Genomic DNA, 17,994 nt, shown 5'->3' on the forward strand with positions numbered 1-17,994 from the left:
TGACCAATCTAGAGGATTTATTTTGTTGATTGATGGTACAATGATTAAAAAAAACCCAAAATTTTAGTGCCTATAATTTACTTTCCATATTTGACATGATCTAGATTTAGTTCGCATATGTTAGATTAGTTTTCTATTTTGCATTACATAGATTTCCTATATGATCTGATTTAGATTTGTGTTTCTTTTTTTAGTTTATTTTCTATATTTGCATGATTTGAATCTTGTTTCCATATGAATTTTATATAATTACATGTCAGATTTAGGTCTCATTTGGGGATTGACATTATAATAATATCTTAACTTTTTTAACAAAAAAAGAAACTAATGTACTTGGGATTGACTTTTGTAGTTATACGAAAAAACATGACGAGTGTATCCTTTTGGGTAACCAACACAAATGCAGTTCCAAAAACATTAATCAAAACTGGGAGAGTATCCTCTCAGTACACACACATATATTGACAAAAGAAAATTAATAAATTATATACTCATATACGTGAGAAAATTATTCAATATTCCTGGAGTATCACGTATCTGTACTCCCTAACCAACTATCATTCAATATGCTTCTCACGTTCCCCAATTAATACCCCGCCTATCCATCTTTCAACCAATCATAATGTTATAAAATACCACATATTCATACTCCGGAATTATTAAATAATTACCCATCATATATGTAAGGAAAAAAACACCAGACCAGACCAGACCAAACCTCCTCGCCAACTTAAACATCCACTCATCTGGTAAAAAAATCTGCAAATTAACCAGATTCATATTCACAAAAGAATATTAGTCGTAAAACACATCCCATTAGGTGATATTGATATGGGATTCAAAGCACCATACAATAAACCATAAAGCAAAGCATAGAAAGAAAAAGAAAAAAAAAAAAAAAAAAAATCCACCCATAATTCAAAGATCGGATATCCAAGCCCCCCACCACCTTAATATCTGTGAAGGCCACCATTTGAGTCTCCAGGCAATGACTGATCGCCAAATTGGAATACTCTGCGAGCAGCAGAGTTTGTGGACGTGTAAGATGGCCTGTTCTCACCATTTGATATTGAGTAGAGATTGGATGAAAGGCCTGAGATCCTTAGCAATCCAGAGGTAGCAGCAGCAGCACCCAAGCTTGAACCTCGTGAAGACACATCAGCTTCAACCTCATCCAGTGTCTATAATAGAAAAAAACAAACAATTATTTCAGTCCCGTAAAAAAAAAAAAAAAAAAAATGATGTTCATCACATTGGGTATGCATTTTGCATCTCCACTGGAAGAAAAAAGCAAGAGAGAGAGAGAGAGAGAGAGAGAGAGAGAGAGAGAGAGAGAGAGAACAAAAGTGCGTTCTGACTGAAATATAACTAGGAGGCGGCCTTGTAAATAAACAAGGTTACTAACAAAGAATAAATGAAACCAATAGGGCCACTTGAGATAACATATTTAATGAAATAGAATGAGTTCCATAGATATACATAAAAGCCAATGTGTACAACATTGAGCAAAGGTAGATGATGGGACACCAGCTTAAGCTCTTCATGGCTCACATATCATAATGACGTTAATGGATGCATACTTCTGAATCGACTAGACCTTATCTTTTGTTTCTTTTCCATTCTCGTTTTTTTCTTTTTTTTTTTTCTTTTTTTAAATTTGTTAATTTTTTTTTTTGTTGACTCACCTGAACAGCTTGTTGCAGGACATGGCACACTTCTCCTGTCCGTTTTCTCTTCGTGACAACATCATGTTGCTCCTGCAACATCTCTTCAAAAAGACTCTCTCTGTGGACACCAAAGAAGAAAAAAAAAGCTCAGAAATATCAAACCTTTAAGTTAATGCAGCAAACAGAGGACATCAGTGACCCATTACTAGCAGTTCATATTCCATCCACGGGTGCATGGCGGTGTTGTGTGCCACAAAGTAATGCTTTCATAATCAGAAACAGTCAGATGATATAGTTTAAAACATTACTGCATTTTTACCTAATTCATGCAAATACCTTAGCAATTTTAACATTCAAATTATTAGAATTTAGAATCATTGCCTAGTTTAAATTTTTTTATTAAATTTATTAAACACCAATCAGTCAAATCATCTTGAAATAGGGCTATAAACAGGCTCAGCCAAATGTCCACAACCAGAGGTGTGCGCAGGTAGGTGCAGAGGTTTAGGGAAAAAATATCAATCAAACCGCCAATGGCTGATAGAATTATTTTCCAACTACAACCAAACCGTGGTTCACAAACACCATCGGGTCGGTTTCAACTTGGCGGGTTGGGCACGTAACTTTCTGTCTTCTCAAATTGCGCCTTTGTAACAAGACCTTTAATGAACTTTGGTACGATGTCATGGAATGATAGTGAGAATGAAATGCTCATTCACATTCCATTATTTGGGTGCTAACATGGAATGGCATAAAAATTAAATAACAATTCTCATTATCATGTTTGGTTATATTTATTAAACTAATGGAATGGGATTTTTTTTTTAAATTATTTTTTATCACACTAGTAACAAGCAATCTAAATTTGTAGTAGTTCATGATAGTTTTTATAGTTGTGAAAGTGGTGGTTTGAGTGGTGATTGTGATGGCGATGGTGGAAGAATCAGTGGTGGTCGTAGTTTGGTATGATGTAGTGGTGGCGGTAGTAGGGTGAGGGTTGGTGTTGGGGTTCTGGTTGTGGTTGTGATTGTGGTGGCGGTGATAAGCAGGGGTAATAGGTAGCAGTACTGTGTTGGTGATAGGCAGTGGCAATAGGTGATCGTCATAAGATGGTTGCTGTGGTGGCAGCAACAACAATAATAATGATGGTGGTAATAGGTGGAGATGTCAATAGTAGGATGGCGGCGGTGGTTGCAGCAGCGACGGTAGAGGTATGGTATTGGTTGTCGCGGCGCTTGTGGGGTGGGGTGCAGCAGCAACGGCAGTGGTATAGTAGTGGTTGTTGCAGCGATTGTGGCGTGGGTGGTGATAGGCAGTGGTAATAGGTGGTGGCGGCAATAGTAGATTGGTGGTGGTGATGGTAGGTCGATGGCGGTGGGCAGTGGTAATAGGTGGTGGTGGTAGGATGATAGTTATGGCGGTGGTGAGGTAGTGGTTGTGGTGGCAGTAGGGTGTTGGTAGGGTAGTGGCAGTGGCATCAATGGTTGTAGGTGGCAATGGTAGGGTGGTAGAAGAGGGGTGGCGGTGACGAAGGCAGTAATAGATGGTGGTAATAGCCAACATACTAATAAACACCTGTTAAAGGATGATTCCATGATGCAATGAAATGCCTATTCCTTAACTTTGAGAAAGGAATAAATATTCTCACTTTTTGTTAGAATGACCATTCCAATGGAATGGATATTCCCTCTTACATATGATGTACCTATCATGGGAAAAGGAATCTAAAGCTGGAATGGGCATTTCGTTCCAGCCCATTTCATCGTACCAAATATGCTCTTAAACTTATAACCTAATTCAACCAAACTCAACTCAAATAGAGATTTAGACTGTGTTTGGATCATAGATTTTGGTAGAATTTTGAGAAAGAAAACGAAAAAGTGAGGGAATTGAAGAAAACAAATTTAGCTTATATTTTATTCACATTTTCCTTTCTCTTTCCAAATCTCTACCCAAATCCATGATTTAAACAGTCTTAAAAAAGGAATCTTCATAAACAGATATTAAAAAAAAATTGCACATATGTTAAGATTAAACTGCAGACAATAAAACATAAAAGACATAGAAAGCATTACAAAAAACAAAAAAAACAATCAAACAAACAGCATACACACGCACACAAAAAAAAAAGAAAAAAAAAAAAAAGAAGGTAAATGTAAAGGAAACAAAAATGGTTTATCTATATACAGAAAAAAATGAAAACATGGGGAACCAATAAGCACAGACAAGAAAAGAAAATCGTTTTTAAAGCATTATTATAAATTTTTAAAAAAAAAATGGGGAAGCAGCAGAAGATGGGAGGAGACTTGGGGCTGATAGTAGAGGGGAAGTGCAGTGGGTGCCAGGATGTGAATCCGGTGATGGTGGAGGGGTGTAGACATGGGAAAGAAAGTTGATGAGGAGGATCTGAGAGAGAGAGAGAGAGAGAGAGAGAGAGAGACAGACAGACAGACATGATCTCAGAGAGAAAACTGAAATATTAACTGAGGGCTATGGCGACCTGTCTTCTGTTTTATTTTATCAATCGTTGCCTCCTTGGAGTCTTAGAAGTTAGATCCTTGGAAGTGTTGAAACCATGGAGGACTGGGGAAGCACCAGCCAGGTGATGAATGAGTGAGAGTGAGAGAGAGAGAGAGAGAGAGAGAGAGAGAGAGAGAGAATGGGGATAGAGAAGAGAGACCTCAGAGAAGGCTGATTGATTGAAATGAATGGAGTGGTGTTCTTACTTTTTAGAGAAGGTTATTTGTGGAGATTGATTTGAGTGTGGTGGGATGCACAAACCTATTATAAAATACTTAAAATAATAGTGTGTCGGTTTGGGTTATTGGCAGGTTAAACATTTCTGAACCACCTACAAACTGGGACTGCTCCTAAAAATGTTTGCACACCTGCCAACCCTCTCAACCCAAATGGTTCAGGGCCCATTCACGACGGGTTTGGCAGTGTTTTGCAGAGCCCTATCCACCACCTAGAGCTCAATGACTGAACTTCTGGACAATAACCTAAAACACTATTTCCAAAATATAAAGGACTTTTGAATGTCATGGCATATTCAATTTTTCTTATTCCAATAATTTTTTTTTTAAATACCCATTTCCACTGCCATTTGGCTGCTTCCATAGCCTCATACACAGCCCTATAAATGAAGAATAAGCTAATGACACTATGGAATCGTCGAAAATGGCTGTAGCAATAACAATTATCCCAAAATATAACAACAATAATAAGCACATAAATGAAAGCTATATAAGAAGGCTATTGTTGGGGATGGTGGAACATGACAATATCATTGTTCATGAGCCATCAGTTGCAAACAGCCTTACTAGTGCATCTTATATACCAAGCAAGCAGACATTCCAAGTGTACTTTTATTCCACTAAAAACACCAATCAAGTCAGGGGACAAGATTAACAGGTCAGCAGCACAATAAGTAACTCAGGTCAAACTAAGAGATCATAGAAATTACAATATCTTGAAACATGCCCATCTCAAACACCTAAGAGAATCATTTTAGCCTGCACTTATTTTACTAAAAAAAAGGCAGGTACAACGCATGTCAAGTGTTATCCCATGTTTGTGTGCCTTAGAAGTTTCAACTAAAATGGAATATTTCAACATCATATATGGGAAAGTTAATCCTAGCAATATCAAAATCAAAACCTCTCATAACACGGGCTTTCTCAATTTCTCTCTCCACGAAGTATGAAAAAGGGATGTTACAGGAAAAATAATTAATTTGTTAGGGTTAAGATTAGCAATAGGTAGGCAATTTCATGACTTATTTATGCAGCCTAAAATAGAATTCAAGCCACTGCTAAGATGAGCAAATTTGATTGCATCACCTGAACTTGAAGTTCTATGAGAGATCATCATCAACATCAAAGAAATGCTATAGAAGAGCTTCATCGAAATGAAGATGACTTTGGACAAGGCTAGGAACAAGTCTGAACAAGCTATGCTACATAAGCCAAATCTTTGTCAGCTCAGCATGGTCAACCATAGGTAGGTTCAAAGAGCACTTTTAGGAAGTCTCACAATATGGTCAATTATCCTTGTGGATGTGGACAACTATGATCGACTGTGGTCGACCACGACAAAATAGGGTCAACCATGCCTAGAAAAGTTTATAAAAAAAGATTGTTAACAAACCATTGGTGGCTCGGCCATATGTACCCCAACACTCCCATTTGGAATCTTTTGATAATAAGTTTTTCAATAAATTTAAATCTACATTTAAGATGTATTAGAAATATTTACAATGCTACTAATAAACTAGCTTTGACTGATTTAATCAGAAGAACAGAACAGAACTCTTACTAGAGAAGTCTCACTTTGTCCCATGTGCATACCTGTACAGCTTCTGTATAAAGGTGTTCAGAAGATCCCTTTTCGTATGGTTAACCTGGAGAACATACACAGTAACAGAACATTGAGATGACCAGAACCAGAGGATGAAGATCAAAAGAATGCACAAAATTCAACCTCAAGGCTAAATGGATATTCCACACCCCACAAATAATAGATTTGAACAAATATAATACAGAAAAGAAAAGTTTCAATAACAATACCAGAAAATGCATTATAGCTTTTGGAACAAAGTCTTGAATGTTCTTTCTGACAATGTCATAGTAAGAACTCAAGAGTAATTTGGTTACTATTATTTCAACTGCTTCATTATCTGTTTGTGCTTCTGATGGCCTTAAGATGGCAGGGGGCTGAAATTACCGGCCACAAAATGACAAACTTGAATCAGGAATAATGAAAAATACAATCACAATTTCAAAATAAAAATTAATTATCAAGTGCTCGTGAAGCACATTATTACCTCTCTCAATTGGATCACAGAAGGCATCCGTTCCATATCAAAAACAGTTTCATCAAGAGATCTATTAGCTGAACTCTCTGCAGAAGATGCCCGACTCCCAAATATAGATGAAATGGCCCAAGTCTTTGTGGATGAATTACCTGCTAAATACCATGTAACAGTAATGTACATATAGCTAGTAGCTACTACTCATGCCAAGTAGTAGGATGGCCATAATCATGCTCATAATACATATTACACACTAACTATAGAAGGCAAGCAGCATTTCTGTAAAATCACAACCATTAACTTTTACTGTCTCTGTGTACGCCCCACACAGGTCTCAGATTCCCCCCAACAACTTGTAATCAAATTACAGTTCATTTTGTGCATGCGCATGCAAACGCATCAAACAGATGCAATCGGAGAAACATAATATTATATCTAAGGCAAAAAGTTCTCGTTATGTAGTCATCAAGAAAAGGTCTCAGTTTCATACAAAATTCAAGTCCAAATCCACCCAACAAAGAAACATATTAAGGTTGATCAAATGGTAGATAGAGTTAAAAGGGAATATACAAGATTCTATTGCGACAACCGGCGTACAATATAAATATACATGAATCTCAATGATGACAATCATAATAATCAATATTGGCTAGATAGAAACATGGGCTAATCACTACAACTATATGTATAAAAACACTCACACATGCATGCAATCAATCAGACACATTGCTTTAATAAACATAACAAACATTTTGATAGACACTAAGAAGCACGGACATGGACACGCCAACACGTTAATTTTCAAAAAATACAGGACATGACACATGGAGGACACGCATAAAATATATAATTTTATATATTTATTATATGTTATATATATAAATATATCATTCAAAGATAATAAAAAATGTAATATGACACTAATTCCAATAAATTTATATGGATTTTGTTTTATTATTGTATCTTAAGTTGTTTTGTTCAAACTTATAATTAGTTTCACACGTATTTAATCGATAAACATGTGTATTTAAGCGATTGACACGTGTCCTTTAAGTGTCCAAAAAATGTCCAAGTCTTTAAAAAAATTAAAAAAATAGGACACGTTTTGAAGAGTGTCGGACACGTGTCCTAAAAGTGTACAAAGAGTGTCGGCGTTCGACACAAACATGACATGGATACGTCACTTTTTTAGAAGTGTCCATGCTTCTTAGGATAGACACCAAGAATATTATCATATATCCCATATCACGCGTTTTGAAAGTCTTAAAAAATAAATTATGTAGTGTGACATATCAAAATGTTCAAGCCATGCAAATGTCGAAACCAAAAGAAAGAAATTAAGCATCAGCAAAGAGCAATTATTTGAAAGTGCAATTATTTTGAGTTGTTTTCACTTAAATGTGTAATTTCCTCCCACAAAATTCAAGATACGTTTTTTTTTTTTTTTTTTATCAACACCAAAAAAAATATATTTGTAATAGATAACGTGCATAGGGAGCACAACCCTTAGATAATACAAAAAGAAGAGAAATAAAATAACCGCCATCCCCTATAATAGCCCAAAAACATCCATACCCAATAACAAAAATGCTTCAATATTGCACCAACTTGTAAGTGAATAATTCAAGATAATTGTAAGTGAATAACAATTTATGAAATTAACTCTTTAAGAACAAAGACTATACCAACTGATACAGGTCTGTCATTGTTGGACTGAGGACGAGTTCCCTGCCACAGACCAAACACAAAAGAAATTACAAAATGTACTCAAAATGTAAACAAGTGAGCAGAGTAGACCAGATAAATGAGCTTCAGGCCTTGGGGCAGACCATACGAATTCAAGTATTGTCTATGTAATTAGTCTAATCCTTTGTAGGAACTGCACATAATAATGAACTAAATATATTAATAAAATTTAGGGGTAATTACCAAAAGAAAAAAAAAGCGAGAGAGAGAGAGAGTTTGACACTATAACAAAATAAACCTTGATTTTTTTATTTTGTCAATTTAAATCCTAACTTTTTTATTTGTTTTCAATCTAAACCATTTTCCTATTTCTGTTAAGTAAAACCGATTGAAAAATTATATTTTATTAAACTCAATGTAAGTGTACATAAAATGTTTAAAATATTCCTTTTCAATGAGTTTAAGGACTAAAATACCCTTTTTTTGTTGGTTTTACTTAGCAAAAATAGGCAGATGTTTATATTGAAAACAAATAAAAAGATTAGGGTTTATATTGACAAAATTACAAATTCAAGGTTTATTTTGTTACAAGGGTCACACCCTGGGGTTGTTTTGTAATTTCCCCTAAAATTTATAAAAAAATCTTCTGTAAAGAATTAACAATACAATATCATTTCATTTTTTAAACTGGAAACTTCGACCGATGCCTTGCTAATATATATATATGGCAAGTCTAGATCCCATTAAGAGGGATAGCCTTCTGCTACTGGTACAACCTTTATTAATTAAGCCAGAAATACTAATTTTATTCATTAAATGGTCAGTGCATGTATATGAATTTCAAATGGGACATGCAAAAGTATTTAGTGGTCTTCAAGAGAAGCCAAATGTTGCACTAAGATAGGCATAGTTTGACCCAGACCAAGCACAACCCAGAGTAGAACTTAAACCAACTTAGCTCGGCCCAACAGCGTATACTTAGCCCACTTGGAGTTCAGAGCCATCGGGCTGAGCCACTGATACTAAGGTGTCATCAATTGTTATCAATAGACCAAGTTGAGTTCACAAGGCCCACAAAGCTACATGCATCCATTGCTGTCAAATCATAAATCTTTTGGGTAAAATAGTTAATCAATATAACTAATTGATTTCTTTGTTATTTCTTCATATATAGGCAAAAACGATGTCATTTCATACATTATGCAAATAAAAACATAACTGGATCGCGGTGAATCACAGTAAATCGCAATGAATCATGGTGAATCACATGATTTACTCAATTTTTGATTCAATAATTTGAATCGTTTTGGTTGACCCTTGTATGAATCGTATGAATCAAATCGCACAATTCTAACCATGCATGTATTGATACACAATGCATTTGATATCTTGGCACAGACAATTTCCTCTGCCTAGATTATCAGATAATAAAAAAAATATATATATATATGATTTTACACGGAGAGGGGCCTCAGCCTTCACCATAGAATTATTTCGACCCCACATTAGTTATTCTATTCTGTATTCCTATCAATAGTTTTTATAGTTCGTTGTGTTGGTTACTTTCCCCCAAGGATCTCTCTGTGCTTTTTCCAGCAATGACTTCCTGGTGAGGTTTTACCAGTAAATGTTTCGCAACATCTTTGGCTCAGTCAAAAATCATAAAAAAGGGGAAAGAATAATACCTGGTTAGGCAACACTCCAGTCAAAACAGACTTAGCCTGGACAACTCGAGATTTCTGGCCCTTCTCTGACATGGATACTTTTTCAACATCATTATCATCCTGATTCAGCATAAACATACAGATGATGTTCTATTCGGATACCCTTAAACCTATAGTCATGGCTGTTACAATCTTACAATTCATACAATTCGATACGAGTTTTAAGAAAAGCTATTTGATTCGTGCAATAGAATCTTACAATTCAACTGCGATTTACTACGATTCATTACGATTCACTGTGACTGAAGCGATTCAGTTCTGTTTGAATAATGCATGAAACGGCATCTTTTTCACAAAATAAAAATTAAATAAAAATAAAGAGATTATATTGATATACATGGTTTTATATGTATATACTAAGAATTTATCAACCTATATATATATATATATGCATATACTAAGAAGCACAAACACATTTAAAAAGGTGGCATGTCAGTGTCGGACCCTGACACTCGTCAGACACTTCCCGACATATGTCCGACACTCATCCAAACGCGTCTTATTTTTTTAAGAAAAAAATTAGACTCGGTCACTTGAAGGACACACGTGTCCATTGCTTAAACACACGTGTCCATTGATCAGACACACATTACGGAAATACAATGATAACTTAGAAATTTTACATACACCTACATTGAATTAAATGGCTAAAATATCATTTTTTAGAATACAACGATGAAAGAAAAACAATGTCAATATATAGAAATTAGTATTAGATTGCCTTCATTTATTGTTTTGGAATAATATATTCATATATATGACATATAATGAATATATAAAATTATATATTCTGTGTGTGTCCCTCACGTGTCGTGTCTTGCATTTTTTTTTAAAATTGTTGTGTCGGCATGTCTGTCTCGTTTCATGTGTCCGTATCCGTGTCTCCGTGCTTCTTAGTGTATATACAAAAATATAATTTAGTTATATTGATATTTATTTCATTTCAAACATTGTGTATATTTATATATATATAATTAAATATTACAATAAATAAAATGAAACGTGTGATTCACGATTCGATACAAGTAGATACGATTCACAATTCAATATCTCAGCAAAATGGTTCAAGATTCGATTCAAGATTTGACAATGATGCCTATAGTGATCAAGGGAGGTAACAAAATCCACAATTTTTTTGGGCTAAAAACTACAGATTTGGATCCATTAAAGTCATGGCACCTGAGAAGATCTCAGTTTCCACATAGCTTCCTCCATTGCTTTCTTTCCACCAATAAAATTTGGATGTGAAGAATTTATGTAGTCCATCTGAAATAATGAAAAAAGTTGACTGATCAGAAGAGGATCAAGTTACCGTTTGTACAAATCTCATCAATTCATAATAATAACTAATAATCATTGATTAACAATTTCAAAAGCATGCTAAACGTATTTAAAGATAACCGAATCAAATGAGCTATGGACCGAGAAGATTCTATACTTAATGTGGTAGCAATTGAGTAAAAAAGAAGAGCTACCTCCTTTGAAGGCTACAGTTAAGGCTTTGAGCTCCAATTAAATGAACAAGTTACTTTTAGGCAAGAAAAGATGTTCATGGTAATTTCAGGTCAGTTATTTCAATTTTAAGTCATATTTGTTGAGCATTATCTGTCCACAATTTTATATGGAGTCCTGTTAACATATCCTCTGTGTGTCAGAATGCAAAATAGCACAGCAGGGGTGCTTGGAGTGGGAAAGGACCATTTAGAATTGAGAACATGTGATTAAAGAAGCAGGGTGTTGTATGGAAAGTTCAGGAATGGTGGTATAGCGTAAAACAGAAGTTTGAGCAATAAAAGCAAATCATCAATGGAAAGAAGAGTTTGCAGGTGTGCAGAATAAAAGACAAGGGTGTTTTTCTCTCTGAGAGAGAGAAAGAGAGAGAGAGTAGTCTTTGGAATTTAAACTTTCAAAGAACCGACAATTACAATTTAGCTTTAAAGTCTAAATTTCTATTTATGAGTCCGAAGCATTTCAGTATTTTTTACTGTCAACCCTCAAGTCATAACCAATTTCTGAATAGATCTTAGACAATAATTTCTAGTATTTCCAACAAATTTAATGTCTTACGTTCTCATTTCAATTCCAAGATGACACTTATCCAGTACATAAGTGAGGTTTAAAAATTCCATGCCAAATGTTGTTCGATATATTTAAGTAATCATGTAAACCAAATACAAATTCCTGCATAACAAAGCTTAAAGAAAAGAACAGACAGAGATCAAAGAACCTCCATCTCAATAATGTTTCCTATCATTCTTTCAGCCGGTTTTACACCATCACGCAAAAACTTCCCCATGACTTCGTCCAAACGCCTTCGTAATACTGGAAATCTTCGTATCTCCATTGCCTCACAAGCACGGCTCATCTGCATGAAAATTAATTGGCCGGATCACATCTCATTCAGTTGGGGGGAGAGAGAGAGAGAGAGAGCAAAACACAATGTGAGGAAGTCTGTTTTTCTGCACCTTTATTAGTTCATCATAGACAAGTCGTAAACACTGAAGGCTAGGATCTAACAATCGAGCAATTTGTCTTCTAACCAAAACTTGAAATGGGACCTGAAAGGTGAATATAATAATAAATATTCATATCAGAAATATGCTAAGAATTGTTGAAACACAAGACCAACCATAGAAAACATGCTAAATAGAGCCAGTATGTAAAAACATTGACACCTCTGGAACAAACAAAGCATTTCTAGGACCAGTAGCATTTTGGATAGCCGTTCTAATGTCCTCATCAGAAAAATCTTCACAAGGATTCACTTCCTACACAAAAAATGAGGTAGTTACCAGCTATGTAGCACTTAAAATCTCATGATTACCGTTATCACATTTTGAGCAGAAACTAAATAAATGACTGTTTAGAAAATCAATAAATTAATATGGTAAATGTATTGACTAAGGTAACAGTCCAAGCAAAAGATACCTGCAGATTTCCTAGTAAACATGACTTCAAATTTACCTATTTCAGCAGTCCAAAAAAAAAATGCAATCCAGCATTTCAATAATTATGAAAACTAAATTGCACCTCCAAGCTCTTCACAAAAATTGACTGAAAAATGTAGTGGATTCTGGCTCCCCCCGACAACTCTTTGGTTGACATTTCTTGACTTTTACCATCCACCATTGCAGAAAAAGCTGTTAATCAATGAAACAGATAACGAAAGCAAATTAAGGGACCTCTACTAATGCTTGTAAATGAAAGAGACAGAATTACAAAAGAGAAAGGGGCGAGGCGAGGGGAGGACCACAAAGAAAAGGGACAACTAAACACGAGCATACAAACGTTTGATCTACAATTGTTTGAGAAGCGGACCTCCTAGGTCCACGCTCCAACCTAGGTAGAGAAACCCAAGGCATAAAGCACTGTTCAATGTTTGAGCAGCTCCCCAACAAGCTACATTTGCATCTCTCTATAGTCAGATGCCAAGGTACCGAGTGCAGTCATTATTGTTAGGGCTCAACCAAAAATGGCAGCATCATGATGGCAAATGTCATTTAGATAGGAGATCCACCTGCTCCAAATGCTGACTGACACATGGTCATCCTAAATAACCACTGGAGTAAGCACTTGTTTACCAATGCCTTTATGCCTCATCAACAAAGCAAAGCATGGTGAGAAAATGCCGGAGATGGTAGAATCGCCAAAGTCCTAAATGAAGCTAGTGTATTCAAATATCAAAAGTCATTAGTGCCACCATAACAGCCCCTCAAGTATTCATGATCCAAAGCCTACGCAAAGTTTTCATACCATCTCAATGAAAAAATAATACCATTGAGGCCAGAAAAAAAGCATCCCAAACAAACTTTGTCCAGAAAAAGCATCCCAAATGAACATCTAATGTAGATGCATAATGCATAATAGAGCGAACAATAAAGAGATATATTGAACTTTACAAGAAGTTGAATAGACACTTAGCTGTAAGTTTCTGAATATTTCTATATATTCGAATGATTCAATGATACAAAGATAACATCACTTATATAGAACTCCAATCCCTAAGACTAAAAAGCAAATACAAATTACACATAATATTTACACAATCGCAATCATTCTAAATTCCTAAAATACAATATATGCAATATAGCCAATATATTCTCACACCCCCGCGCAAACTCAAGGTGTTTTAGCAGAAAACATTGAGAGTTTGTCAAGGAGAAACCGAAATCGAGCAGTGGTGTGAGTCTTGGTAAAGAAGTCAGCAAGTTGCAGAGCCGAAGTGACAAAAAAAAGCGAGATAGAGCTAGACTGCAAATGCTGATGGATGAAGTGACAATCAATCTCAATGTATTTCATCCGCTCATGAAAGACAATGTTATAGGCAATCTGAATAACACTTCGGTTGTCACAATAGAGAGAAGTCGGAGAGGATAGAGCGACGCACAAGTCAGATAAGAGACTACGAAGCCAGACAATTTTAGCAATAGCATGAGTCCTAGCACGGTACTCAACTTCGGCAATAGAACAGGCAGCAATAGTTTGTTTCTTGCTTTTCCAAGAAATCAGAGAATCGTTAAGAAACATACAAAAACCAGAAGTGGACTTGCGATCATTAACATCACCGGCCCAATCAGCATCAACATACACCACTAAGTCCAAGGAAGAAGAAGATAACACCAAGCCCTGAAAGATAGTACCGCGAAGATAGCAAAGAATTCGAATCAAAGTAGCCCAATGTGTAGAACGAGGAGCAGAACCGAACTGACTAACATGAACAACATAGACAAGATCAAGACGAGTAACTGTCAAATAGACTAAGCAACCCACAAGCTCGCGACATAAAGTAGGATCATCCAGAGGGCCACCATCAATAGTGTTGAGCTTCACATTAAGCTCAATGGGGGTATCAAAAAGCTTAATGTTAGTAAGATCGGCACGGTGAATAACTTCATTGGCATACTTGGCCTGAGACAGAAAATAGCCCTTGGGAGAAGAAGTTACCTCAATATTAAGAAAATACAGCTCGAGGCTTAAATCCTTCATTTTGAAGGTGCAGAAGAGATGCTGTTTGACCTCAACGATAGCAGAATCATATCATCCACGTACAGTAAGAGGGAAACAAAACTAGCAGAGGTGTGGAGGAGAAACAAGGCAGAGTCTTGGGCACAAGGATGAAATCCAAGTTCAGTAACAGCTGTCTAAAAGTGATCATACCAAGCATGGGGAGATTGCTTCAAACCATACAGAGTACGCCAAAGTCGACAAGTCTGTCCAGAGAAATGAGGAAGGTTAGGGGAAGGACGCATGTAAACCTCCTCAGTTAGATGATCATTAAGAAAAGTATTCTTAACATCCATCTGATAAAGAGGCCAATGACGAACAACAGAGACAAAGATCAAAATGCGGACAGTAGTCATCTTGGCAATAGGGGCAAAGGTCTCCTCATAATCAATACCATATTCTTGGGAGAAACCTTTAGCAACCAAGCAAGCTTTGTAGCGCTCGAGAGAACCATCAAAATGAGTCTCAACTTTATAGACCCATTACAACCAACCAAATTCTTGCCAACAGACAAAAAAACTAGCTCCCAAGTAGTAGTTTTTGCAATGTAGATTACTCATCCTCCATAGCTTGAATCCAATTAGGATCCTAATAGGCCTCTTTGTAAGACTGGGATTCTGTCAAAGAGTGAATAGTAGACAAAAACGTGCAGTATGAAGAGGAAAAACATATGTTAGCAAAACCAAGTTTGACTACCTGTTTACAATTGCGAAAGGGATACTTACGATTGGCAAGATCAGAATCGTCTGAAGTTAGAGGAGGAGCAACAGGGGCAGAGACAATCGATGAAGGGAGAGCCTTGCGATGAGAATAGACTAACAAAGGAGGAGAAAGAACAGGAAGGGGTGCAGGAGGAGAAGAGGGAACCGACTCATGAGGGTTAGTAGAGAGGTACTTAGCCGGAGGGGTGGTAGGAGGAGAAGAAAGAACAAGCTTATGAGAAACAGTGGAGATGTACTCATCAGAAGGGACCTCAGAAGGAAATGGATTAATGTGAACCAAGTCTTCTTTGGAAACCGGAGCAATGATAGGATGAAAATGAAAATAGGATAGATGTTCGAGAAAGGCAACATAGCGGAAGACATAAAGGCGACGAGAACTAGGGTCGTAATAGTGATAGCCTTTCTGAGTAAGACTGTAACCCAAAAAGACACAGGACAGATCTAGAACTTAGTTTGGTCCTATCTTTGCAAGAAAAAAGTACAAAACAAGCAGATCCAAAAACACGAAGGAGGGAATAATTAAGAAAACAAAACCTCATAAGAAGACCAACCAGAGAGAAAGGGAGTAGGCATACGGTTAAAAAGAAAAGCAACAATAAGAACTGCTTCTCCCCAAAATGGAATTGGAACAGAGGCAAAGAAAAGAAAAGACCTAGTGGTTTTAAGGAGATGATGGTATTTATGCTTAGCTCAACCATTTTGAGCCAGTGTGTCAATACAAGACGTTTGATGAACGGTACCCAAGCTGGCCAAATACTCACAAAACTCAGTTTTAAAATATTCCCCACCCAAGTCAGAGCGCAACATTTTAATAGTAGACCCAAACTATGCAGTGACAATAGATTGAAAAGTACATATATCTAGTAGAAGTTAAATTTATGATTCATAAGATAAACCCAAGTATAGCGAGTGTAATCATCGACAAAAGAAACATAGTAAGTAGAACCCCCTTTGGTAAGAACAGGAGAAGGTCTCCAAACATAAGTATGCACAAGAGAAAATGGGGTAACAGAAATAGAAATACTTTCATTAAATGGTAATGCTGTCATTTTGGAAAATTTACACCCGCAACATTCGGTAATTTGGCTAGGAGAGACTTTACCCAACAATCCTGACTAAGCTAACGATTGTAAACGATCAACAAACAAATAACCTAATCTAGAATGCCACAAATAAAAAAGACTCAACTGAGAATCTAACTGAAAAGATGAAAAAATAACTAGAGAGGTGGGCAGAGGGAGATGCAAGCTTTCCACCACATAGAGGTCCCCAACTCTATGACCAGTCCCAATCTGCGTCTTGGACTACTGATATTGCACACAACAGACAAAAGAAGAAAAGATAGCATCATAACCAAAAGTATCAAGCTGACCAATACAGAGTAAACTAAAAAATAACTGAGTAACATAAAGGGCAGATGGTATAGTGACAGTAGACATAGCAGAGGGTAGAACAGACCCAAGAGATAAGACAAGCAAACCAGAACCATTGGCAGTAGTAACAGTAATAGAAAAGACAAGAGAATAACAATTATGAAGTAAGGAGAGATGCGGAGTCGAAGGGAAATACCTGACGAAGAGCCAAGCAAACTTGAATGAAGAAATGTGAGAGCAGAAGCAAAAGAGGCAGGTTGGAAGGTAGACAAGATATGCTAAAGCTAAGCAATCTAAGCACTCAAAGAAGCCAAGTCAGGATCTGGAGCCAGAGTAGATGCAGTATAAGTGGCTAGAGGCCGAACGACACTCTAAATAGGAGCTTGGAACTGTGATTGAGACGGCTGAAAAGATGCACGTCCTTTCTTGGAACAGTTGTACTTCCAATGGCCCCCCTGATAGCAAAAAGCACACTTATCTGAAACCAAAGGCCCTTTCTTGGGTTTTGTAGTGGCCTAAAGCTGAGGAGGTGGGGACGATAGCAATGGGGGTTGGACAAGAGCCAGGAAGACAAATGGAGACAGTCTGACTGGCCGTCTTAAGATGGGTTTCCTCAAAGCGGAGTTCATGAACAATAACATCCATAGAAAGAAGAGGAGACCGGTGAAGAATGTCACCACGGATAGCCTCATACTGAGAGAAGAGAGTCGTTAAGAACTGTATTAAACGACCCTCCTCTCGAAACTGAATATAGGCATTGAGTACCTTAGGACCAAACAGTTCCATGAGAGCAAGCTGATCCCAAAGTCTCGTCATCTCAATATAGAAATCCTGAATAAACCGATCTCGCTGACGAGCACTTTGAATAGTTGTTTCCAACTCATACCGTTTGGCAAAGTTGGACTACTGATAAACCCCCTGTAAATAGTCTCATACCTCTTTTGCAGTGGTGTATTTTGAGAACATCATCCCAATACAACCATCCACAACATTAGGAAACCAAGT

The 17,994-nt window shown here is 36.6% G+C and overlaps 1 protein-coding gene across 5 annotated transcripts in view; it reads right to left on the minus strand.

The window, feature by feature from the left end:
* Nucleotides 1-745: 745 nt before the first annotated feature.
* LOC114295550 (dynamin-related protein 3A) overlaps nt 746-17,994 on the minus strand; it is a 50,296-nt gene continuing 33,047 nt past the window's right edge. The window contains exons 9-20 of one of the 5 annotated variants that reach the window (XM_082892334.1): nt 12,921-13,030; nt 12,566-12,658; nt 12,356-12,448; nt 12,118-12,255; nt 11,070-11,156; nt 9,852-9,950; nt 8,166-8,208; nt 6,493-6,632; nt 6,236-6,382; nt 6,017-6,069; nt 1,686-1,785; nt 746-1,181 (exon numbers count right to left, since the gene is read on the minus strand). In XM_082892334.1, coding sequence (XP_082748460.1) covers nt 951-1,181; nt 1,686-1,785; nt 6,017-6,069; nt 6,236-6,382; nt 6,493-6,632; nt 8,166-8,208; nt 9,852-9,950; nt 11,070-11,156; nt 12,118-12,255; nt 12,356-12,448; nt 12,566-12,658; nt 12,921-13,030 — 1,334 coding nt within the window. In that variant the 3' untranslated portion in view covers nt 746-950. Of the gene's footprint in view, nt 1,182-1,685; nt 1,786-6,016; nt 6,070-6,235; nt 6,383-6,492; nt 6,636-8,165; nt 8,209-9,851; nt 9,951-11,069; nt 11,157-12,117; nt 12,256-12,355; nt 12,449-12,565; nt 12,659-12,920; nt 13,031-17,994 lie in introns of all 5 variants that reach the window. The other 4 variants (XM_082892332.1, XM_082892336.1, XM_082892335.1 and 1 more) reach the window with 4 other exon arrangements.

Source organism: Camellia sinensis, chromosome 10 (genome assembly GCF_055761805.1).
Source record: "Camellia sinensis isolate YWXY chromosome 10, ASM5576180v1, whole genome shotgun sequence".
Taxonomy (NCBI): Eukaryota; Viridiplantae; Streptophyta; class Magnoliopsida; order Ericales; family Theaceae; genus Camellia; species Camellia sinensis.